The 26,151-nt window shown below is 42.0% G+C and overlaps 2 protein-coding genes across 2 annotated transcripts; one reads left to right on the forward strand and one right to left on the reverse strand.

Moving 5' to 3' along the window:
• Positions 1 to 3,845: 3,845 nt before the first annotated feature.
• LOC120025051 (dipeptidase 1-like) lies at positions 3,846 to 11,270 on the forward strand. The gene is made up of 8 exons (XM_038969488.1): positions 3,846 to 3,862; positions 3,997 to 4,162; positions 4,691 to 4,823; positions 5,140 to 5,290; positions 5,819 to 5,888; positions 6,353 to 6,549; positions 8,378 to 8,463; positions 11,116 to 11,270. The coding sequence occupies exons 1-8, from the start codon at positions 3,846 to 3,848 to the stop codon at positions 11,268 to 11,270; spliced, it is 975 nt and encodes a 324-aa protein (XP_038825416.1).
• Positions 11,271 to 13,209: 1,939 nt separating this feature from the next.
• On the reverse strand, positions 13,210 to 25,551 carry slc22a31 (solute carrier family 22 member 31). The gene is made up of 9 exons (XM_038969925.1): positions 25,119 to 25,551; positions 22,495 to 22,598; positions 22,179 to 22,333; positions 18,704 to 18,872; positions 18,342 to 18,487; positions 15,566 to 15,674; positions 15,170 to 15,384; positions 14,746 to 14,857; positions 13,210 to 14,527 (listed from the first exon to the last, which is right to left on the reverse strand). The coding sequence occupies exons 1-9, from the start codon at positions 25,506 to 25,508 to the stop codon at positions 14,083 to 14,085; spliced, it is 1,845 nt and encodes a 614-aa protein (XP_038825853.1). The 5' UTR covers positions 25,509 to 25,551; the 3' UTR covers positions 13,210 to 14,082.
• Positions 25,552 to 26,151: the final 600 nt, after the last annotated feature.

Here is a 26,151-nt window from a genome sequence, read left to right on the forward strand (position 1 = left end):
ACACGAAGAACGCAATAACAGGAAAACTGACTACACAAAAACCGAACGAACAAACATACCGAGAACAGTCCCGTGTGGCGTAACATACTGACACAGGAGACAACCACCCACAACAAACAGTGTGAAAACACCTACCTTAATATGACTCTCAATCAGAGGAAACGACACACACCTGCCTCTAATTGAGAGCCATATTAGGTACCCATTAACCAACATAGAAACAGAAAACATAGACTGCCCACCCAAACTCACGTCCTGACCAACTAACACATACAAAAACTAACAGAAAACAGGTCAGGAACGTGACAGGCTCAGGGATTCAAACCAGCAACCTTTCGGTTACTGGCCCAACACTCTTAACCACTAGGCTACTGTACCTGTTGCCTTGTGTCGTGGAAATTCATACTGAGAAAGACTTTGTCATTTCTTCAAACAATCATCTTTATTTAATATCTTTATTTAATATCGATTAATTACTGCAATAATGAGACTAGTCAACCCAACAGTCACAGACCTTTGGGACCAGTAGCCTAACCTTTACAGACAATGCAGTTTTGGGTTCATCCTGTTGCCATCTGCCTCTGGTGTTGTTTCTCAGATGCAAGAATGATTAGACACAATACGGGTTTTGTTATATTCCTCCAGGCTCTCTTTATCTCAGTTACACCCAACACATCTTATCTATGGAATGCCAGCTGTAGGTTTTTAGGTTCATCTCAGTTCACACAGACATTTAATAGAACATAAATGTTGTACTATTAGTTAATTAAGTATATAATCTATTAGTATATCATCTATTAAATTAACTATTAATATCAAACAAATCAGGTAAATATGTAATTGTTCTATCACATTCTCCCATTTTGAGATTTCTCTCAATTTAAAAGAAAAATTCCAAGGTTTAAAAAGACATCTTTAAGAAATTCTCAGCAATCTAAATCAGAGTACATTTTTCATCAGTATGAAACAACTCATCATGTTAATACTACTCCAATTGGTCAGCATGGTAGAAATAACCATTTCCATCCCCATAGCACCATCTGTAGAAACTAAAATGAGCATATCCTGTTGGACAAATCCAGGTAGTGACTCCCGTTTAGAGGAAGAGGAAAAACCGGTTAGCGCTGTTATTTAAATTTTAAACCCTGTCTATATGAACAGGGAATAACATACCATTATCAACATATTGTCTAATTAGTGGTCCCACAACGGGGTGTTGTATCCACACTGGGATATCGCCTACTGCGATTACTATGGTATAGATTATCTTACGTCTATCCAAATGTGCAAAACTACCTACAGAGTACCCATGTCTCCTATCTAACTATGTAACACGGTCCCAAAAAAATCCAACAAAACACTCACAATAACACTTTACAATAGTAACCCAGTGCATACCGGTTTACCTCATTTATCAAACATTTTATCAAAACATTCCACATTATAATTTGAACTTCACCAAGCCAGATGCCCTCGCAAGGCGTTTTTATATAGCTGACACTAAAGATGCTTAATCATGACTGGTTCCACCCCTCCCATATAGATTGGGGGACACCATAAGCCACTTTGGGTTCATCCTGTTGCCATCTGCCTCTGGTGTTGTTTCTCAGATGTAAGAATGATTAGACACAATAAGGGGTTTGTTCTATTCCTCCAGGCTCTCTTTATCTCAGTTACACCCAACACATCTTATCTATGGAATGCCAGCTGTAGGTTTTTAGGTTCATCTCAGTTCACACAGACATTTAATAGATGTCGTACTATTATGTCGTACTAATAGATGTCGTACTATGTCGTACTATACATAACATAAATGTCGTACTATTAGTTGAGTATATAATCTATTAGTATATAATCTATTAAATTAACTATTAATATCAAACAAATCAGGTAAATATGTAATTGTTCTATCACACCTGGCATATGCAAGTATTCAAATATAGATGTATTTATATTTTTAGGCATATAACAGTGACTCCAATCCGAGTAGAGCAAAAGGTTAACCCTTTAGATAGATCTGATTAAACTTCCCCTGACCCCTGATAGACTCCGACCCTCAGCACATATTGATGATGAGGTGCTATCTACAGTTGAAGTCGGAAGTTTACATACACCTTAGCCAAATACATTTAAACTCAGTTTTTCACAATTCCTGACATTTAATCCTAGTACAAATTCCCTGTCTTAGGTCAGTTAGGATCACCACTTTATTTTAAGAATGTGAAATGTCAGAATAATAGTAGAGAGAATTATTTCTTTCAGCTTTTATTTCTTTCATCACATTCCCAGTGGGTCAGCAGTTTACATACACTCAATTAGTATTTGGTAGCATTGCCTTTAAATTGTTTAACTTGAGTCAAATGTTTCGGGTAGCCTTCCACAAGCTTCCCACAATAAGTTGGGTGAATTTTGGCCCATTCCTCCTGACAGAGCTGGTGTAACTGAGTCAGGTTTGTAGGCCTCTTTGCTCACACACGCTTTTTCAGTTCTGCCCACAGATCTTCCATAGGATTGAGGTCAGGGCTTTGTGATGGCCACTCCAATACCTTGACTTTGTTGTACTTAAGCCATTTTGCCACAACTTTGGAAGTGTGCTTGGGATCATTGTCCATTTGGAAGACCCATTTGCGACCAAGCTTTAACTTCCTGACTGATGTCTTGAGATGTTGCTTCAATATATCCACATAATGTTCCTTCCTTATGATGCCATCTATTTTGTGAAGTGCACCAGTCCCTCCTGCAGCAAAGCACCCCCACAACATGATGCTGCCACCCCGTGCTTCATGGTTGAGATGGTGTTCTTCGGCTTGTAAGCCTCCCACTTTTTCCTCCAAACATAACAATGGTCATTAGGGCCAAACAGTTATATTTTTGTTTCATCAGACAAGAGGACATTTCTCCAAAAAGTATGATCTTTGTCATCCCCATGTGCAGTTGCAAACCGTAGTCTGGCTCTTTTATGGTGGTTTTGGAGCAGTGGCTTCTTCCTTGCTGAGCAGCTTTTCAGGTTATATCGATAGGACTGGTTTTACTGTGGATATAGATACTTTTGTACCTGTTTCCTCCAGCATCTTCACAAGGTCCTTTGCTGTTGTTCTGGGATTGATTTGCACTTTTCACACCAAAGTACGTTCATCTCTAGGAGACAGAACGCGTCTCCTTCCTGAGAAGTATGACGGCTGTGTGTTCCCATGGTGTTTATACTTGCGTACTATTGTTTGTACAGATGAACGTGATACCTTCAGGCATTTGGAAATTGCTCCCAATGATGAACCAGACTTTTGGGGGTCTACATTTTTTTTCTGAGGTCTTGGCTGATTTCTTTTGATTTTCCCATGATGTCAAGCAAAGAGGCACTGAGTTTGAAGGTAGGCCTTGAAATACATCCACAGGTACACCTCCAATTGACTCAAATTATGTCAATTAGGCTATCAGAAGTTTCTAATGTCATGACATCATTTTCTGGAATTTTCCAAGCTGTTTAAAGGCACAGTCAACTTAGTGTATGTAAACTTCTGACCCACTGGAATTGTGATACAGTGAATTATAAGTGAAATAATCTGTCTGTAAACAATTGTTGTAAAAATTACTTGTGTCATGCACAAAGTAGATGTCCTAACCGACTTGCCAAAACCATAGTTTGTTAACAAGAAATTTGTGGAGTGGTTGAAAAACTAGTTTTAATGACTCCAACATAAGTGTATGTAAACTTCCGACTTCAACTGTACATATATTTATAACACGTTTTAATATAATTTCTTATTTGAGTGGTCATGCCATCATTGGGTATCGGGCAGTGTCCAACGTTAATCCACATCTATATCATTACTGGGGTTGTCTTGCATATGGATTTCAAACTTGAGTGAGTTGTACTGAACGTTAGACATTAACCAATATGCTTAACTTCATGTGTTTACTTTACAACCAAAGTGATAATGACAGAGGAACTGAGGAGGCATAATAAACTCTCTCTGTATTTGAGCCTGACCCACAAAGAGACAATTTGGGGACAGAGGAAGGGAACACAGTGAACACCAAAGATGACCTGCCCTGGCAGATGAGGATGAAGTTTAACAACCAGCTGAATACAGTGGATCTGTACACCCTCAACAACACACACACCAACATCCCCAAGATCAGGGAGGGACGACAGGCAGCACAGGTACACACACGCATGCACCCACGCACACACGCACGAACGCACACACACACACACACAAAACCGACAAGGACTCACAAAAAGGTGTATGTGAGGTTGGTTGATAATAGTACATGTATTACATCAGGGATCATCAACTAGATTCAGCCGCGGGACTATTTATTTTCTTGAGCAGATGGTTGGGGGTCCGGAACATAATTACAAATCATTTGTAGACTGCAAATTGACTGCAAGAAGCCCAGATATAATACACAATATTTGACTAAAACATAATAATTTCAAACCTTGCTTACATCTGTATATGATCACATGCCTCTCTCTATTATGCGTGGGAATACTTGGGAACAGATTTCCCAGATTAAAATCACTTGGAGCTGATTTCATGGTACTTTTACAGTTTTTCATGTCCAACAATTAAACATTTTTTCTCAGAAAACTTGGGGTGGACAAATAAAACTGCCAGTTGGGGAACTCTGTATTACATGATAACAATAATAATAAACTGATCAAATGTTTATTGTACTCTTGCAGTTCTGGGCAGCATATGTACCATGTGAGACTCAGTACAAAGATGCCGCCAGACAAATTCTTGAGCAGATTGACGTCATCCACAGAATGTGTATGAAATACCCAGAAGCCTTCATGTTTGCTACCAGCAGCAAAGGTGACAAAAAAGGTGATCAAAAGTTATACAGTAAGGGCTCTATTCAATATCTAAAGCAGAAGTGTTGTAGATTCCGCAATATACATTTTAAGGTAATTTCCGATTGAGCCAAACATATGCAGCGTTTACCGTGAATGCAGTCTCCGCTAAATTTCAATCACACTGTAGAGCTGAACTTCCGTAATACGGATTGAATGGAGCCATACATTTGGTTATGAGAGTGAAATCCCTTTAGAATACTCCACTGTGAAATACCATAGATAACAAAGTTGTATTCACTTCCCACCTGTATTATCAATCATTTATTTTACCACAGATATCATGGATGCCTTTAGTCAGAACAGGACGGCCAGTCTGATCGGGGTGGAAGGAGGACACTCTTTGGACAGCAGCCTGGGCACCCTGCGCACCAAGTACCACTCGGGGGTCCGCTACCTCACCCTTACCCACAGCTGCAACACACCATGGTGAGTAGGCTCTGCTACCCTGCTGACGACAGGGCCACCCTGGTCTGGGGACTAGGTGCCACAGATTATACTTAATAAGTGACAAGGTGCTCAACATTTTTTTTGTAGCACTTTATAGTTGGGATTCCTAAGTATATCAACGCTTTACACACCATATGATGCTCTCTCAAAGAGCACATACAGCTAAGATAGAAATTACAAGAATATAAATGAATGAGACACAACAGGTAACAGCTGAAACTGCTTATTAATAGACAAAAAAAGACTGTATTTCACTGAATTCTGTGATGGGGAAAATAGGGGATTCCTGTCGCCACCTGTTTCAGAGGTATCATATTCTGGGAGAGTGGTCTAAACAGATGGGCTAGCTAATCAAACCATGGCCCTGGACTACGACAGAGCCTAGAGAATCCCTCAGCCCCTCATTGATTCATATCATACTAGCAGGATATAGGAAAGTGGAAGAGAAAGATCACTTCCAGAAGCGGGCCTGGTGTTTTACTGTGGTTGTGTGTGTTTTCCCCTCAGGGCAGATAATTGGCTAGTGGATTCGGGAGCCAAGTCATCGCAGCACAATGGACTTTCTGAGTTTGGAAAGGTTTGTCTATCAAACTGAATCACACACACACACATTGGAAATACCCACTTATAGCATAGGTCAAATCTACTATACTATTTGGCGCAGCTTGTAATACTTCTGCTTTTGAGTTTACTTGGAAATCAGATGTAAATGCCTGTCATAAACATAGGTATTCCAAGTAAATGTTTTAATCAAATGGGCATTTCCTCAGAAACTATTGGGTTACCCTCAAAAACTTATTTTCATCTACAGCTTGCCTTCATTTATGTTATAGCAGTATTTTATCACCTGTATAAAACACACTGGATGAAAAAATGTACATTCTCTTGACAAACTATCCAAGCTACAAACCATACCATTAGGTTTGATAGGCTGAATTAATCACATATAATTGTCTATATAACACCAGTAGGGTGACACAGTAAGAGGGTCATTTCCCCCAGTCCTGGCAGAAACATTCATAATGGTTTTTCACCCGACAGCAACTGATATTTGAGATGAACCGCATTGGGATGTTGATTGACTTGGCCCACGTGTCAGAGAAAGTGATGAACCAGGTTCTAGACCTGTCCAAAGCGCCAGTCATCTTCAGCCACTCCTCTGCCTACACTGTGTGCCCACACAAGAGGAACGTGCCTGACGACGTCCTGAGGAAGGTGGTGAATGAAAGGGGAGAGGGGCAAGGGGATAGTGGATTACAGGATACATATGAGGAACTTAGTCATTCATTCTCCTTGGACATCATCCCTTCCCTGAGGAGGGTGATGAGTCAGGGGAGAAGGGTGAGAGACGAGGGAATAGAGTATTGGGAGTCTGGTAGTGAGAGGACACGTACTAGGGGAGCAGGCAGATTAAGGGGATTGGATGCTGAGGAGGGTGAGTTTAAAAAAGGAATTGGACCTGAGAGTGGTGGTGAGTGGACATGTGATAGGATGAAGAGGTATGTGACAGGGGGGATAAGGGGAAGAACATGGATTGAGAAAACAGACAGAGAACAGAAAAGGGGTTTAAGAGTGAAAAGGAGGTGTCTGGGAATATAGGCTGAGGGGAGGATGAGAAAGGGCTAAGAGGAAGGTTGAGACAGGTTGTTTTAGGCAAAGACAAAGAAAAGTAAGCAATAAGACTGCAAAAGAATAGTGGTAATGTCTATAGTGATATTAAAACTACAATGATATCAAAAGGAAGTTAGAAAAGCCATCAGATCTTTCCAATACTTTGGAAAACAGACACAAACTAAAAGCAGGTTTTCATCAAGGATCTCTTTGTACTTTACTCCGTTCATCTTTGCCTCATTCCTGACTAGTCTCCCAGTCCCTGCCCCTGAAAAACATCCCCACAGCATGATGCTGCCACCACCATGCTTCACCGTAGGGTTGGTGCCAGGTTTCCTCCAGACGTGACGCTTGGAATTAACACCAAAGAGTTCAATCGTGTTTCTCATGGTCTGAGTCCTTTAGTTGCCTTTTGGCAAATTCCTAGTGGGGTTTCATGTGCCTTTTGCCGAGGAGGGGCTTCCGTCTGGCCACTCCACCATAAAGACCTGATTGGTGGAGTGCTGCAAAGATGGTTGTCCTTCTGGAAGGTTCTCTCATCTCCACAGAGGAACTCTGGAGCTCTGTCAGAGTGACCATTGAGTTCTTGGTCACCTTCCTGACCAAGGCCCTTCTCAACACAATCCTGTCTGAGCTCTACGGACAATTTCTTCGGCCTCATGGCTTGGTTTTTGCTCTGACATGCACTGTCAACTGTGGGACCTTATATAGACAGGTGTGTGCCTTTCCAAATCATGTCCACAATCAATTGCATTTATCACAGGTGGACTCCAATCAAGTTGTAGAAACATCTCAATGGAAACAGGATGTACCTGAACTCAATTTCGAGTCTGAGGGCAAAGATTCTGAATACTTATGTAAATAATGTATTTCTGTTTTTTATTTTGTATAAATTAGCATTTTTTCAAATAAATTTTAGAATAAGGCTGTAATGTAACAAAATGTGGAAAAGGGGAAGGGGTCTGAATATTTTCCGAATGCAATCACTTTGACCACATAAAGACCGTGGCTGGACACAGTATCATTGCTTTTGGTGGGGATTATGATGGATTGGGCAGGTGAGTAGAGCGAATTGACCTAGGAGTTATTCACCTAGTTACAATAAAACACCAATGAACTTGATTGAGCAAAGTGTATTATCTTAAAAGTTGCTCATTGTAATATACCAGTAAAAAAAGTCTAAAGTAATATGTCTGAGTAGTAATACATTTCTTTTTTCAAGTAATGTCTGAGTAGTAGTATTTTTTTTTTTAAATGTCAAAAGTCATGTCTGAGTAGTAGTAGTAGTAAAACATTTTATTATTATTTTTTTTAATAAATAAATGCTATAAACATTTTATAAATGTTTTACGTGGAAAGAAACCCATTCTGCTGGGGTAGGAGTGCAGAAGAATTGCATTATATTGGCTTCAGTTTGACACAAACACACCCCTCTCTACCTGTGCTGTCTGTCAGGGTCTCGGAGTTTCTGGAGGATGTGTCTAAGGACCCTGCTCTGGTGGCAGAGCTGCTGAGTGTGTTCAGAGAGGTGGAGCATGTGAGTACTACAGTAAAAGTTACACACTATTTCCACAAGATTGATATCAACACACAAGCCTCCATAGATCTATAGATCTCCTCTCAACATTTTTAGAAAAAGCTGTTGCACAGCAACTCACTGCCTTCCTGAAGACAAACAATGTATACGAAATGCTTCAGTCTGGTTTTAGACCCCATCATAGCACTGAGACTGCACTCGTGAAGGTGGTAAATGACCTTTTAATGGCGTCAGACCGAGGCTCTGCATCTGTCCTCGTGCTCCTAGACCTTAGTGCTGCTTTTGATACCATCGATCACCACATTCTTTTGGAGAGATTGGAAACCCAAATTGGTTTACACGGACAAGGTCTGGCCTGGTTTAGATCTTATCTGTCGGAAAGATATCAGTTTGTCTCTGTGAATGGTTTGTCCTCTGACAAATCAACTGTACATTTCGGTGTTCCTCAAGGTTCCGTTTTAGGACCACTATTGTTTTCACTATATATTTTATCTCTTGGGGATGTCATTCGAAAACATAATGTTAACTTTCACTGCTATGCGGATGACACACAGCTGTACATTTCAATGAAACATGGTGAAGCCCCAAAATTGCCCTCGCTAGAAGCCTGTGTTTCAGACATAAGGAAGTGGATGGCTGCAAACGTTCTACTTTTAAACTCGGACAAAACAGATGCTTGTTCTAGGTCCCAAGAAACAAAGAGATCTTCTGTTGAATCTGACAATTAATCTTGATGGTTGTACAGTCGTCTCAAATAAAACTGTGAAGAACCTTGGCGTTACTCTGGACCCTGATCTCTCTTTTGACGAACATATCAAGACTGTTTCAAGGACAGCTTTTTTCCATCTACGTAACATTGCAAAAATCAGAAACTTTCTGTCCAAAAATGATGCAGAAAAATTTATCCATGCTTTTGTTACTTCTAGGTTAGACTACTGCAATGCTCTACTTTCCGGCTACCCGGATAAAGCATTAAATAAACGTCAGTTAGTGCTAAATACGGCTGCTAGAATCCTGACTAGAACCAAAAAATGTGATCATATTACTCCAGTGCTAGCCTCCCTACACTGGCTTCCTGTTAAGGCAAGGGCTGATTTCAAGGTTTTACTGCTAACCTACAAAGCATTACATGGGCTTGCTCCTACCTATCTTTCCGATTTGGTCCTGCCGTACATACCTACACGTACGCTACTGTCACAAGACGCAGGCCTCCTAATTGTCCATAGAATTTCAAAGCAAACAGCCGGAGGCAGGGCCTTCTCCTATAGAGCTCCATTTTTATGAAATGGTCTGCCTACCCATGTGAGAGACGCAGACTCGGTCTCAACTTTTAAGTCTTTACTGAAGACTCATCTCTCCCGTGGGTCATATGATTGAGTGTAGTCTGGCCCAGGAGTGTGAAGGTGAACGGAAAGGCTCTGGAGCAACGAACCGCCCTTGCTGTCTCTGCCTGGCCGGTTCCCCTCTCTCCACTGGGAATCTCTGCCTCTAACCCTATGACAGGGGCTGAGTCACTGGCTTACTGGTGCTCTTTCATGCCATCCCTAGGAGGGGTGCGTCACTTGAGTGGGTTGAGTCACTGACGTGATCTTCCTGTCTGGGTTGGGGCCCCCCCTTGGGTTGTGCCGTGGCGGAGATCTTTGTGGGCTATACTCTGCCTTGTCTCAGGATGGTAAGTTGGTGGTTGAAGTTATCCCTCTAGTGGTGTGGGGGCTGTGCTTTGGCAAAGTGGGTGGGGTTATATCCTTCCTGTTTGGCCCTGTCCGGGGGTATCATCGGATGGGGCCACAGTGTCTCCTGACCCCTCCTGTCTCAGCCTCCAGTATTTATGCTGCAGTAGTTTATGTGTCGGGGGGCTAGGGTCAGTTTGTTATATCTGGGGTACTTCTCCTATCTTATCCGGTGTCCTGTGTGAATTTAAGTATGATCTCTCTAATTCTCTCTTTCTCTCTTTCTTTCTCTCTCTCGGAGGACCTGAGCCCTAGGACCATGCCTCATGGCTCATGCCTGGCATGATGACTCCTTGCTGTCCCCAGTCCACCTAGCCGTGCTGCTGCTCCAGTTTCAACTGTTCTGCCTGCGGCTATGGAACCCTGACCTGTTCACCGGACGTGCTACCTGTCCCAGACCTGCTGTTTTCAACTCTCTAGAGGCCGCAGGAGCGGTAGAGATAATCTTAATTATCGGCTATGAAAAGCCAACTGACATTTACTCCTGAGGTGCTGACTTGCTGCACCCTCGACAACTACTGTGATTATTATTATTTGATCATGCTGGTCATTTATGAACATTTGAACATCTTGGCCATGTTCTGTTATAATCTCCACTCACCACAGCCAGAAGAGGACTGGCCACCCCTCATAGCCTGGTTCCTCTCTAGGTTTCTTCCTAGGTTTTGGCGTTTCTATGGAGTTTTTCCTAGCCACAGTGCTTCTACACCTGCATTGCTTGCTGGGGTTTTAGGCTGGGTTTCTGTACAGCACTTTGAGATATCAGCTGATGTAAGAAGGGCTTTATTAATAAATTTGATTTGATCTATTTAAAAAGGGCTGATGCAATACAAAATACAGTGGCATAGACAGAGATTACAGGCATTTTTAATGCACTATTTGTTCCAGTGCTTTGTTACCCTCCCTGACTCTGAACTATCTTCCAGGTATGAGACAGCCAGATGATCTTCCCATCCATTATGAAGAAGTGAAAAACGACTACAGGACCAGCTATGGTTACCCTGTCCCAACCCAGACAGTGCTGGGACAGTTCTCTGGCCCTGGCACTAACACGAGCAGCCTGCTGTCCTGGTCTCTATAAGCCCCCTCTAAATAGACAAGGGGTGATAATAACAGCATGGTCTATGGCAGTAGGCTGCCCAAGGCATAGTAACACCTTACTACTTGAGTTCTGTGGTCACATCTTTCACAAGTTCTATTGGTGATGGAGTCCATGAACTGTGATTGACGGATTTGTACATAGAAATGTTAACATTACTAAACCAGTAAGTTATTCTGAAATGGTGTTATACACATCACTGTTGACCTTATACCAAGTAAATCCATGACCAGGCTACTTTACATTGTAGAGTTTAAATTGAATGGTTAAACGTAGCCGTCGGTAAATAAATAATCAGGAAAATTGTGTAATCATTAGATTTTATTTTAGTGTTGTACCATGAGACATGTGACAAAGGAAATACTAAACTGACTGAAAAGCTTACGGAGGAGGGTTTATGGTTGAGACATGAATGAGAGACAACAGTGAGCATCCCAAATGATTGACAGGATGTTCCAGATGTGATTTTCTCAGGCCCTGGCTGAGACAACTGCTGTACTTCATTATTCTTTTCCATTGTTCCTATACAGCCCTAGAACATTCATGGAACACTGTCCAATGAGCACAATTAACTTCATTTTGACATATACAAAAAGGCCAGGCTAGAACAGTGTGCTTCATTCAACAACAGTGTCTATTATCCCATCTGGCTCAATCATTTTGAGAATGCTGTACAAAAAGACGTCATGAATTAGGCTGTTCGGCAATGGTGTGTTTGGACTAACTGGCCATTCTTATTTTCCACTCATAACATTTCCAATTCTTCAAAATACAAAAATCAGACTTGGTTGATAATCAAACATAACACCCAGTCGAGAAAGCCAAATGGTGGATTTTGTACATTTAATACATAAGAGAACAGCACCATCTTGTGGTTAGCATTGTATCAGACATGAAGAACAGGGCAGAACTCAATACATTTTCAGTTTAGGCCATTCAAACTTGATTAACTGTTTAACGGATTTCATTTTTGAAAAGTGAGGCGAGCTAGCAAATAAAAGTTCAAAATAGAAGTGGATCAGCTTCATAAAAATACTACAGCAACCCTAGTTCAACACCCAGTGACCTCGTTAAGACCCCATAGATGTCAAAAGTGGAATAGCATTGTTGAAAATGTACTGGCCGGGTATGAGGGACATTTCGTTTCCAGAATCTGAAAGGAAGTTCATCTCTTTACTTGATGCTTGAGGACATTTTTATTCTAGTTTTCTGTGAGACGTGAAGACGGGCAAACAGTGAATGAACATTGTATGACCTCAGCTTCCAAATAAATCAAATGTAACTTTTGAGAGTTAGACAACTTATTCATAGCTGAAAATAATATAATACTTTGTATATAATTCTATATACAAAGTATCTTTAGAAGGACAGAACATTGTCAGCTGTGGGGTAAAGTTTTTCCAAATAAACTTCCTGTACGGGGTGCTATGTTCCCATGCAAGCACAAGAGAGGGGGATGAAACATTAAAAGAGAATGAGTTGGGATAAGAGTAAACATCCTATCCAACAATATAATGTTCCACAGTTCCACAGCCAGGCCAAGAGGGACAACAACGCAAACCTCAAACCACAGCCAAATACCAAAGAGAGCAGTGAAAAGTGGTTTAATAGTTGATAAAAAATGTATTTTCAGTTAAATTACATAGAATGTTAAGTATCATGTCCTAGCAACTGACTTTTTTTAACAGGAAGGTTCACAGTTTAAGGCAGAGAGATGGATGTGACAACTAATATAAGGTAAAGTGTCACTTGAAAGGTTCTAATTAAGTAATAAGGGAGGGGGGGGACTGTTCATCGGCCCGACGCAACGCGGAGTGCCTGGATACAGACCTTAGCCGTAGTATATTGGCCATATACCACAAACCCCCGAGGTGCCTTATTGCTATTATAAATTGTTTACCAACGTAACTAGAGCAGTAAAAATACATTTTTTGTCAAACCCGTGGTATATTGTCTGATATACCACAGCTGTCAGCATTCAGGGCTCGAACCACCCAGTTTATAATGACTCAGAGTAGAGGTCATGACCTAATCACATTTCAATAATCTAAAACAACTCTTTATCTAAGAACTCTGTTCCGGGTGCAAATCATCATGTGACAACACCTCATGTTCTTAACACATGTCCAACAAGTGGACAGGATGGAATGACCTTTCATTGCTAAGGTCATAGCTTCGGTGATATTATCAGTGACTGATACTTCGAGTTCCCCGCTAAAATCAAACAATTGGCTACAACACATTCCAGTTTGAACCAAACTGACTTTTATCTGTGAGTTCCCCTCGTTGAGTCACCAGTGAATCAGATTAAGTAACAGTCAGGACCCTGCTCTCTCGCTTTCACTCTGCAGTAATGAAAAGCACAAGTCACCAGTTAAGTGGACAAGCAACGCTTCTCAAGTGAGCATTTAGCCTTAGTGGTTAATAAAGCCATAGCTCCTTGCTGCACAACCTGGAGAAGAGAGGGTGTTAACACCGTCTTAGAAACAGCAGATCTCCATCAGTACAAAAACAAAGGACTAGCACACAGTCTTTCAGTAGAGTCTGTGCAAGCACACACACACATCAGTTTTTTGCATTATTTGAAACATTTGGCACAACAACAACAAAAAACGGACACAGTAAATACACACGTCAAACTCTCCTCCCCTTCAAAGTATCCAAGAAGACCCGTCGTTCAGAGCGATACGAGTCTGGATCACACTGTCTCAGTGTGGTGGGGAGAGATATTCAGTGGGTTTGAGGCGAGGTCTCTCTGTGGGAGAGGAGATCGGATGATTGTAGTTAGAGGCTGCTAAGACAAGTCCTCTCTTAGTGCCTCTTCCTCCAGTATGCAGTGCACCTCGCTGTTGGAAGGCAGCAGCGGGGACTGGGAGGGCACAACGATCTTATAGGGTAAATTGTCTTTGATGAGCATCTTCCTGGTGGCGGAGACCAGGCGGGAGTAGTTATCAGGGTTGTACTCGGAGGCTCCACGCCGGGTATAGAGCAGGGGCAGGTTGTCTTCACGGGACAGAAAGAGAGGGGGCCGTCGCTGGCTCTCTCCGTCCTTCAGAGAGTCGGGTAGCGGCTTGCGCTTGCTCTCCGGGAGCAGCATGATGGACAGCACCGAGAGGACGGCGAAGGAGGCGAAAATGACGTGATGGAGGAAGTAACCCCTGTTGTTCTGGAGCTCCATCATAGAGGAAGCAGCCATCCCCATACAGCCAGACGCTAGCACCAGCCCCAGACAACCACCACTGAGACAGAGGGAGAGAGAGGGTCAGGAGATATATAGAGCTCACTCTGACATTGTCAAGGGCACCTGACCCAGCATTCGGTCCGGACACACAACCCACATTTCATATGCCTCCCTCAGACAGACAGGTGTCCACATACATTGAAAAACAAACACCCCACCCACAGACAAACTAATGACAGTTTAGTGTGTTCAGGACAGTAGACAGATAATACTTACCGGACTACGGTGGGCATGACCTCACTGGCGAAGAATACACTGAGCATGGCCAGGGCCTGGGAGAAGAGGAGCCCCAACACAGACAGCACCAACACCAGCACTCCACGCAGATCTAAGAACACGTCGACTCAATAAAAACTAAGCAAACTAGGAAACAGGCACTTTAAAAAATAAAATGGACCTGAAATCACCTGAATAAATCTAATGGCCAATCGGAATCATAACAGTGACATCATTATGAATGGGGTCATCATGGCAAACCTATGGCTACTGTATGAGGAGAGTTACTAATGAACCATGTACAGGGGAGAGAAGACGGTATGAGACCCGGTTTAGAGGCACTTAAAAGACAATGTGTGTATAGTAATAGTATAGCAACATAGTATCATCATCATAGCACAGATATAAAGCAGGTTAAACCTACACTGTGTGAGGGCCAGCAGCAGCAGCGAGGACAGGCCGGTGATAATGGCAGACAGAAGCAGGATACCACGGCGACCAAAGCGGTTGACGGACAGGCAGAGGAAGATACATCCCAGAGCGCCAGTCAGCACACGCAGGAAGTAACTAAAGTAGAAGTTGTGGGAGTAGCTGTGGAGGTTCCTGATGAAACAGTACTGGATGCCTGTGCCTATGAACCTGGAGGAGGAGAGTTAGGAAAGGTTAGGTCCTTGGCCCAAAACATGAAACTTACTCTGTCCAAACAGTACTGTTAAAAGCAGCTGCGGTAAATGGTAACATTACCATTCCTCGTGGCTGTATTGTTCAGTGGAGGGAGTCATATAGAAGGTCATGCAAGCTGTGTTAGATCCTAACTCACATAGTAAAGCTAAGGATGAGGCAGTTCCTCCAGATCACTTGGGTGGAATGCAACTCCAGGACTGAGTGGTAGAAAGGCTGAGTATCATCTGGGTACTCCGCATCTATCTCTACCGAGAAGAAAAGGAGAGGGAGGGAGAGAAGGAGAGATATGAGCCTACATTCACACTGCCAATACCAAAGCCAAAGGTCACTTGACCCAAATGCTGTTGACTTGGTACAAACATATAACCCACATTCCATAGGGAATCTCTCTCCTCAGAACCAGTGTCTACTATTAAATCACACTAAATGGAACCATTCCATCGGCCTAGAGGATAAGATCGTTGGGCCAGTAACCGAAAGGTCTCTGGTTCGAATCCCATAGCCAAGGTGAAAAATCTGTCAATGTGCACTTGAGCAACGCACTTAACCCTGACTGCTCCTGTAAGTCGCTCATAATAAGAGCGTCTAATAAATTACCAAAACATAAATTTAATGGTTCTTGATTTGGACTAAGGTAATTCCAGTTTGCGATTTAGTACACTACGGTCGGACTGAAACAAAGAGCTCTTATGGTGGCTACCACAGCAGAGCTCATGCGCTGGGTGCGCTCACTCATTAAGTGACTGGCTGCCTGTGAAAGGTGGAGCTGTGAGAGATCTCAGTTGTCTAGCTGGTACAGGTAATCAGGAACCATAGAAACGTCCTATACCATGTGTAACTCAAACAAAGTTCACTAATATTGGATATGAGGGAATGCTGTGAGGAGACTGGATGGGTTGTTTGTTATGTGTTGCTGTGCTGATTGTGGATGAGTGAAAACCAATAACATAAAATATGGGGAAACCTGGTCATTTGGATGTATTACCCAAAGCATTAGTTAACCTTGTAGCTTTACTGTTAGAGGTAAGGATGAAGATTTGTTCGGGGGCAGGCAGGTATTAACCCTGCCGAAAGGAAACAGGTCGGATAGAGAGAGTACCGCTACTATATATATATATACACACATACATACATACACACACACACACATATATACACACAGAGAATGCCTAGAATATATATATGTGTGTGTGTATACATGTATGTGTATATACACACACACACACACACACACACACACACACACACACACACACACACAGATATATATATATATATATATATAAACACACACAGATATATATACACACATATGTATATATCTATATATGTATATCTGTGTGTATATACATCTATATACACACACACACACACAGAGAATGCCTAGAATATATATGTGTGTGTGTGTATACATGTATGTGTATACACACACACACACACGTATATATACATACACACATATATATATACACACAGATATATGTATATATATATATATATATACACACACACACATATATACACATAGACGTGCTTCTACACCTGCATTGCTTGCTGTTTGGGGTTTTAGGCTGGGTTTCTGTACAGCACTTCGAGATATTAGCTGATGTACGAAGGGCTATATAAAATAAACTTGATTGATTGATAGAGAATGCCTAGAATATATATATGTGTGTATATATATATATATATATATATACACACACAGATATATGTGTGTGTGTACATACATACATATATACATACATACATACACACACACATATATATATATACACGCATATGTATATACATACATACATACACACACACATATATATATATACACGCATATGTATATATCTATATCTGTGTGTATATACATCTATATATACACACACACACACACATATAGATACATAGAGAATGCCTAGAATATATATCTGTGTGTGTATATATATATATATATATATATATATATATATATATATACACACACACACATATATCTGTGTATATATATATATACACAGATATATGTATATATGTGTGTGTGTATATATATATATATATATATATATATATATATATATATATATATATATATATATATATACACACACACACACACAGATATATGTATATATGTGTGTGTGTATACATGTATACATATATATATACACAATCACACACACACACACATACACATATGTATACATCTATATCTGTGTGTATATACATCTATATATACACACACAAAGAGAATGCCTAGAATGTAGCCTGTTCGCCAGATATCCTATCTCTCCACTGGCACACCACAGGGGTAATCCAACCAATAACAGGCCTACCTCATACAATAAGGATTAGAGCGACTCATAGACAACCTACAATAGAGAACCCAGACATTAACAAATGATTTGAAATACTCTATTAATTCCCTAGGGGAAGAGTACATGGGTGTATGAAATTCTGTGGGTGCAAAAACAAAAAAGGCATAAACATATCCTAAATCTCTCAGGCCAGAAAACCATAAGAACCAAAATAAATCACTAGTTCAATCAATAATCCCAAATAATAAATCCATGCGATTAATGACAAGAGCGGTCCCAACAGATTCCAAACACGACATAGAGCTCTAACACCAGCGATCGACTTAAAAACTTTACAAACTAAGCACGCTGAAAATAAACAAGACTTCTGCAAAGAGTAACACACGGTCAAAACTGCCGCGCCAACCGAGAGTTCTCACACAGAGCCGGAAGAGTCATCTTAATTTCCTCCTTCCTGACTGCTGATGCGCTCTTAAAGTGGCAGAGCACGGTAAAGGCTCCGTGCAGGATTTCGCCGCAACCAATTACACTACCCCAGGCAGCAGACATTTTTAATTGACAGACTAGCTAAAAGGGCCAGGATAGGGTGGGGGATGATGATACCTGAGAGCAGGTTCTCAGCAGGGTAGATGTCCTCACTGAGACACACTCTGTTCCTGATGGTGAAGCTCTGGAGACACCTCTTAGCCTGGTGAATCTGACCTGTGGCCAGAAGCCAGCGTGGAGACTCGGGAAACACTGATGGACAGCTGAGGTAGATACGAGAAAACAGGAATAGAAAACACACCTCTCTCTTTCTCCATACATGACACTTTCTCTACGCTGTCCTTTCACAAAAATATATATAACAATTAATTATAACACACATCCCTCTTTCTCTATCCATGCCTCTATACTTTATGTCCCACGACAAACAATATACACTCTACTGTGTATCCACAAAAGAATGTTTATGACAGACTTACCACCAATAGGAGAGCAGCAGGAGCAGTGGCAAGGTAGCCACTGCTTGAAGAACTGGCCAATCACGACACAGCACCGCCAGCCCTGGCAACAAGAGCTCTGCCGCGATGGCAAAGAAACCACTGACCATTTCAACCATGAGACGATGGGGAGGATCACACAGCTCCAGTCCTGGAGAACACAAAGGGAGATGAAGAGATGATGAAGAAAGGAGATACAGGATAGAGAGAAGAAAAATGCAACTGGAACTAGTAGCCTGAATGACCATAAGACTATTTGTGACCGTTTGTGAAATCCACTCTACCTTGACCTAAACTCCAATGCCCTATTTCTCCTCCTTCAAAACCCCTCAGAGAAAACAAAGGAAAAAAATATACTCATTTCCTTCCAGTATGTTCTGTCCTGCTATTGTTCCCCCACTCCCCCTTTTAAGAACTCTCTGGCAGTAGATCACTGAGAGGCAGTCCTCCAGAATTCAGCCTAACACCAAAAGTCTGGACTCAATTTACCAGTGACCTTAGAGGAATGTAAGAAGAGCAAATATGTAAGTGGGTGTGTTAAAGACAGACTAAGGTGGGCCTCCCTCTCAGGCTGTATCTAGAACCATTACTCCCACACACAGAAGGGTCTTAAAAACACATTGAGCACTCCTTGACTGCTTTCACTTAGCAAAGATTTGTCCACATACAAACACACCAGTTCACACAATCACCTCACAATCACAGGAAGGTTACAGCAAGAAAACCCAGACCCCCCCCCCTAACAATGGAACAACATCGGGGAGGGGACGACTCTTGGGGTCCAGGGGTGGCCTAGATATCCTAGTCCACAGAGCCTTGTGTTACCTCACACTCAAGCTATCTCAGAGAGGGAGAGGGGTGTAAAGGGGGGAAGGAGGGAGTCAGTGAATGAGTAATGCTCAGCTTGGTTCAAGGGTGTGATTCTACCCAGCGCCCTTTGAACCCTAACATGAACAGCAGTGCAACAAGATGGCACCCGGTGACCCGGGTATCTGACCACAGCCCCGACACACAGTTAATCCCTAACCTGTCACCTTCCCCTATCCCTTTAACTTCCCCCTATCGCTTTTCCCTTCAGTGATCCTTGATGTTTGTTGGCAACAGAGGGAAGCCCCCAAGTGAGTAATCCAGAAGCTAGGGGTTGGTGTGGGATCATGGGGCATAAACTAAGGACTTTCTAAGCAATAGAGGGCTATGGGCAACCTGGAAGTAACATAAACATAAATCCGGGACACTCCAAATAGTATGACATGTTACGTTTTGTATGTATTCATTTGTGGTCGTCCATCATCCATTTCGTTCGATACGTTACAAATTTGCTGAATTTATGATATGTTACAGATTCCAATTTGTTGTGGCTAATGTTAGCTAGGTGACTAACGTTTGCTGGGTTAGGGGTTAAGAGTTAGGTTAAAGTCATGCTAAGTAGTTGCAAAGTAGCTTAAAAAGTAGAAAGTACTAGCACATTTGCTAAAATTCTAACTTCTGTGATGAGAATCAAAACACACAACCTTTGGGTTGCTAGACGTTCACATTATATGCCCACCCATCCACCCTGCTTTCGTTTGCCTTAATTAACCATACCAAACGTAACATATATGAGTGTCTCGGACTTACATGTACTATGTTAAGTCTAGTCTATGAGACCACGTTGCTATCGGAAGTATGGGGGAATACCATGTCAATATGTATTTGTTCTCAATGTTTTGACGTGAAACTGGTGTTCCATTGTTGGAAGAGTTAATTGAAAATAATGCCATTGTTGATCAGATGCTTTTTTCATTAATTAGGCCATTTTCTCTTGAACTAAATGGTGTATCTGCTAGAAAGTCATGGAGAATATGGACACATAAATGAAAACTTAGATTTTTTTGTTGTTTGTAAATACAGTTATCCAATAATAAATTACCAGAGCTATGATAATTAATAGATTGCCATATATTTTCTATCAAAATGACTGAAGATTCCCGTAACTTCGGAAAAATTACAAGTAGCTTTGCCCTACTTTTAGAAGAGTACAAATGACATGTAGTGGCAGCGAATTGTCCCAGTTCCATTGATTTCCATACAATATTGACGCGATTAATTAATCTGCTCACGCTATTGATTAAAGTAGAACAAGCTAATCAATTTCAGTCTGGAGTGCCCGCTTGGTAAATGTTGATGCGTGAGCAGTTAAGGTACTAATTTAGCAAAATACACTGAACAAAAATATAAAACGCAACATGTAATTTCAAAGATTTTACTGAGTTACAGTTCATAAGGAAATTAGTAAATAAATGTTTTTTAAATTACGCCCTAATCTATGAATTTCACATGACTGGGAATACAGATATGCATTTGTTGGTCACAGATACTGTACCCCCCCAAAAATAAAATAAAAGGTAGGGGCGTGGATCAGAAAAACAGTCAGTATCTGGTGTGACCAACATTTGCCTCAAGCAACGCGACACATCTCCTTTGCATAGAGTTGATCAGGCTGTCCATTGTGGCCTGTGGAATGTTGTCCCTGTGAAGTTGCTGGATATTGGTGGGAACTGGAACAAGCTGTCGCACATGTTGATCCAGGGCATCCCAAACATGCTCAATGGGTGATGTCTGGTGAGCATGCAGGACATGGAAGAACTGGGACATTTTCAGCTTCCAGGCATTGTGTACAGATCCTAGCGACATGGGGCCGTCCATTATCATGCTGAAACATGAGGTGATGGCGACGGATGAATGGCACAACAATGGGCCTCAGGATATCGTCACGGTACCTCTGTGCATTCAAATTGCCATCGATAAAATGCAATAGTTTGTTGTCTGTAGCTTATGCCTGCTCATACTATAACCCCACCATGGGGCATCTGTCCGGTATCTGCGAAGAGCACACTTCTCCAGCATGCCAGTGGTCATCATAAATGAGCATTTGCCCACTGAAGTCGGTTACGATGCAAACTGCAGTCAGGTGAAGACCCTGGTGATGACGAAGAGCACACAGAGGAGCTTCCCTGAGATGGTTTCTGACAGTTGCAGAGATTCTTCAGTTGTGCAAACTCAGTCTCATCAGCTGTCCGGGTGGCTCATCTCAGACCATCCCGCGTGTGAAGAAACCGAATGCTAGACGGGGCATCATCTATTGTTAGCTTTCTTCCGTGTTTGAGAAGTCAAAGCCCTTTGGATTAGTTCTGTATAGCTGCCCCTGCCATCTTGATTTCCTTGCATTTTTTTCTCCTCTTCGTTCTCGTACCGTCTGCTATTACTTTTACTAATTTAGTTAGCATTCTGGTAAATAGACGCCTAATGGCCTTTTTTGCATTTTTTGGGGTACTAAACCGGTAATACCGTTAATCCCGGGATGAGAGAAGGACGGTATGAAGATATGAAAATCTGGATCCTGCCCAACCCTAAACTGCCCCATTAAGTGTGTACTCAGGAGTGAGATGTATTAGTAGGGTAAGTCAAGTGTACTTACTGGCGAGGTAAGAGGAGAGGAAGACCCCAGCCAACATGGCGCCCTGAGACAGGCGTAGCAGCAGAAACACTACAGGGCTGTTGGACAGACACACAGCTACTCCTAACAGACCGGACAGAGACACAGACAGCAGGAAGCCCTGTCGACGACCCAACCTGAACATAGAGAAAATAATACAATTAGAGACACATAGCTTCTCATGCATACATATTAAACAGTCATAACAGCCTAATACCAGAAACATGAAGTATGTATGGTGAAATTATTACAATTGTAGTTCACAATTATACAAACACAACAGGAGGGGGGGATTTACCAGTCACACACTGTGCCCAGGAGGACATATCCCACAATCCACCCTGTCATGAAGCAGATGTGCTGCAGAGGAATCTTCCAGTAGTCCCTACACACTAGGTTCCACTGTGGAGCAGAGAGACAGAGCGAGATGGTGAGTCATTCCACCTCAAAAAGAACAACAAAGAGGATTGACACCCACCATCTCAGATTGTTCTGAAATCGTTTCTGTAGTTGGAAAAATATAAGATTGTGGCCTCCCAAGTGGCACAGCGGTCTAAGGGACTGCATCGCATCACTACAGATCCGGGTGTGATCCCGGGCTGTGTCGCAGCCGGCGACGATCGGGAGACCTATGAGGCAGCGCATAATTGTCCTAACGTCGTCCGGGTTAGGGGAGGGTTTGGCCGGCTGGAATGTCCTTGTCCTATCGTGCTCTAGCGACAAGGAGCAAGCAGTGTGTCAAGAAGCAATGTGGCTTGGCGGGGTCGTGTTTCGGAGGACACATGGCTCTCGACCTTCGCCTCTCCCGAGTCTGTACGGGAGTTGCCGCGATTGGACAAGACTAACTACCAATTGGATATCACAACATTTGGGAGAAAAAGGGGTAAAAAGTACAAAAAAAACTAAAAATACAAAAAAAAAGAAAAAGATTAGCATTCCTTAAACATGATTTGATCTCTGAGGGATTAAGCAAAATTGATTTAACCTAAATTGGCAATTTTAAATGTATAGTATTCATTTACCCTAGTAACTACGTGGGTGCAATCAATTAGCTTAATTTCTCAGAGATAAAATGTTGTTTCAACAAAATAATGTTTCAGGAAGGCTAATCTTATCTCGTTCTAACTACAGAAACGATTTCAGAACAATCTGAGATGGCGGGTGTCATGGCTTTCTGAAATGACATGGAATGACCCTTTTGCCACATAGTTAGGAATGAGGTAAAAGAGCCAAGTCAATGGAGCCACTGAAATAATTATATAATAGGTGGCCTATTTCTTCGTCCAGGATTTTATTTCCGGGGTAGAAAAACTCCGGGGGCAAATTGAGCATACCCTATTTTTAAGGACAGTTAATAAACATGCCTGGAAAATGTAGCTCCTTTCTCCCTTATTATTAGATAAGTAAGAATTATAGGCCAGTGGCACACACACACTTGAGGGCAACGGAGCGCCTTGTGTGAATGAGGAATTCAGCTGTGTGATAGATACCATCTCCTGAGTGAATAAGAGTGACTGCAGATAGGTTTATCACATTAGAGCCACTGCACTGTTTGGTTTCCAGTGCCTTCCACCATTCCTCACCCTACTCCAATGCTTTCTTTCTTCCTCCCTCCCCCATCTCTTCATTTGCTCTCTTTCCCTCCCTTGCTTCATCTCTTGATCTGTACCTATCATCCAACCCCTTAAATCAGGGCCAGAATGACCTCCATTCCTGCTGTGTGATGTTGACACCCCCGTAGGAACAGATGTCCTGTGACATCACGGAGAAGGGAAGCCAGGAGTGGGGGGTCAGGGCTGGTTGCTTCCTATCACCAGGGAAACATGTGAGAGTAAATACTCCACATCAGGGCCACTGCCTCCCTTGTTGATTTCCTGTACAGCCCGCACACACCGTCTCTCTCTCACACACCAGTATTTGCCTTGTGTCTAAACATTTCAGTAACTGCTGATACTTTTGTTTACCAAGATCCCTTTCCAGTATTTGCACAGTGGGATGGGCCTGCCCCTTTTTTGATATTATAATGGGCTGGTGAGATTAGTCCAAGTGCAATAAGTCAACATTTAGTTAACTTTTCCCTAGAAGCAAAACAGGACAACTTTAGAGAGGCATTGATTGTGCTGGTCTGAAATAAGAATATAAGCCTGGTAGTAAGAAATATGAAAAACGGTTCCCTTAGAGCCAAATAAATTCAGTTGAGCTCAAGTGTTCCTTGTTTATGAGATGGCTAAGGGTCAGTACAGAAAGATGAACGCTCATCCTAAGAGTGACCCCTCTCATGTGCTCTGTTGAGGACAGATCTTTCCTGGAACTCCATCAGGGTGGAAGAACACTGCTGTCCCTGCATTTCCTGTTGTGCTGCTATCATCACATAAACACCCATATTGCATGGCTCTGTACAGCAGTCCCGTAATGTAATTATTATATAAACAGACTAATGTGATCTGATAAAAAACATATCAGCACTGTTTCTCTGGTAATCTTATTCAGGACATAACCAAAACAACACATATCCTAGAGTTAAAAACTCCAAAGCATGTTTACCAACGACAGATTTGAGCAATGAGTAGACCTAACAGGGCATCCCGTGTCATTTATTGATGTTGTTATCTAGTAGGCCTATTGATGACCAACTCTAGCCCCAGCAGTCTGTCTGGGACAATATCAATTAACACACATGGGAATAAAAAAAAAAGTTACAAACCCCGAAGTTATAGACTAAAACCAAATCTACTCTGAGTAGCCTACGTTGAATAGATGAAGAACATTTGACAGGACTTGGCAAAGATATTCACACATTAGCCTGAAAAACGGCTACTGTAAACCAAATTAGGTAAGGTATGAATGATTGCTAATCTGGCAAAAGCACAAACTCTCCAAAAACAACCACAAACCATCGACTCCAAGTGTATATCTGTTTACCTCCGTCACGTAGTTGCTTTGAAGCGCCGCAGCTTGGTCGTACTCCCATCCTCTCGTACATGGCACTATCTCCTTTGGAATGCTGTCTATGAAGTTGGAGACGTTTCTAGGGTACTTATAAAGTTCACAGTGACTCAGTCCAGAGCCATTCACCCACGGTATGGTAAAATTAAGATACCCTTGTCTGGAATAATTACTGAAAAGAAAACCTGAAGGTAAAAGGGTCGGGTCGGGTTTACAGTGGTACGACCCAGGAATCAGAGTGTAAAAAACGTCGCAAAAAAGGTTCAGCATCACAGCAAAGTTCGGAAACCAGCTGAATATGGAAACAATTCTGTTATATCGTCCATATCCACCGATTCTGGTATAAATCTTCGTTTCGAAGTCCATTGTTAGAGACCGTGCCGAAACCGCTGTTAGTCAGTGGTGCGTGACATCCACACACACAGCAGGGCATGGCAGGATACGCTAGATTAGGAAACACAACTCCAGTCAAGTGGGCAGGTCGGTGAGTAAACCGAAATGTCATTGGTGGGAAGTCCATCTGCTCGTAGCCTAGGCCTACTTCGCACTGACAGATTGCCATATTTATTAACTGCATTCAGAGGATGGCAGAAGGGATCAGGTTGTCACATCTATTTTTACTGTTTCATTCACTTAACAAGGTCACCAAACACTACTCGAGGAGTTAGGTAACAGGGCAGGTGAATAGAGGTCTACTGGAATTATATTTTGGAGTGAACGTGTCACTGTCAATGGAAACGCTTGTATGATTTCAAATGGTTACCTCTTCATACCTGGTTCATACGTAGCCTACTATAAATACGCGTGTCAACAAATATAATGGCATCTACTGGTCATATTGTATGGCAAAAATAGGCCTGTTATATATCCACAGGTCTTGAAGTTCTTCTAAAAAGTCTAAACCCCTCATGATCATAGATCTAAATATCAGCCAAAAACATACACTTTTCCAGGCGTCCTCCTGCTGGCAAAGCAAGAGATAGCCGCCAGTGTTTCTGCTACCTCTGTA

Source organism: Salvelinus namaycush, chromosome 30 (assembly GCF_016432855.1).
Source record: "Salvelinus namaycush isolate Seneca chromosome 30, SaNama_1.0, whole genome shotgun sequence".
In the NCBI taxonomy this organism is placed as follows: domain Eukaryota; kingdom Metazoa; phylum Chordata; class Actinopteri; order Salmoniformes; family Salmonidae; genus Salvelinus; species Salvelinus namaycush.

Bases quoted from the DNA above. Each gene is read 5' to 3' on its own strand.
- slc22a31 (XM_038969925.1), bottom strand. From the start codon at position 25,508: ATGGACTTCGAAACGAAGATTTATACCAGAATCGGTGGATATGGACGA. The intron at 22,334-22,494 runs GTAAATCCCCCC...CTCTATGTTCAG, and splicing joins CTGGGCACAGTGTGTGACTG to GTTGGGTCGTCGACAGGGCT. The intron at 15,385-15,565 runs GTGAGTTAGGAT...CTCCTCCTCCAG, and splicing joins CTCATCCTTAGCTTTACTAT to GTTCATAGGCACAGGCATCC.
- LOC120025051 (XM_038969488.1), top strand. The intron at 4,824-5,139 runs GTGACAAAAAAG...ATTTTACCACAG, and splicing joins GTTTGCTACCAGCAGCAAAG to ATATCATGGATGCCTTTAGT. The intron at 8,464-11,115 runs GTACTACAGTAA...ACTATCTTCCAG, and splicing joins CAGAGAGGTGGAGCATGTGA to GTATGAGACAGCCAGATGAT.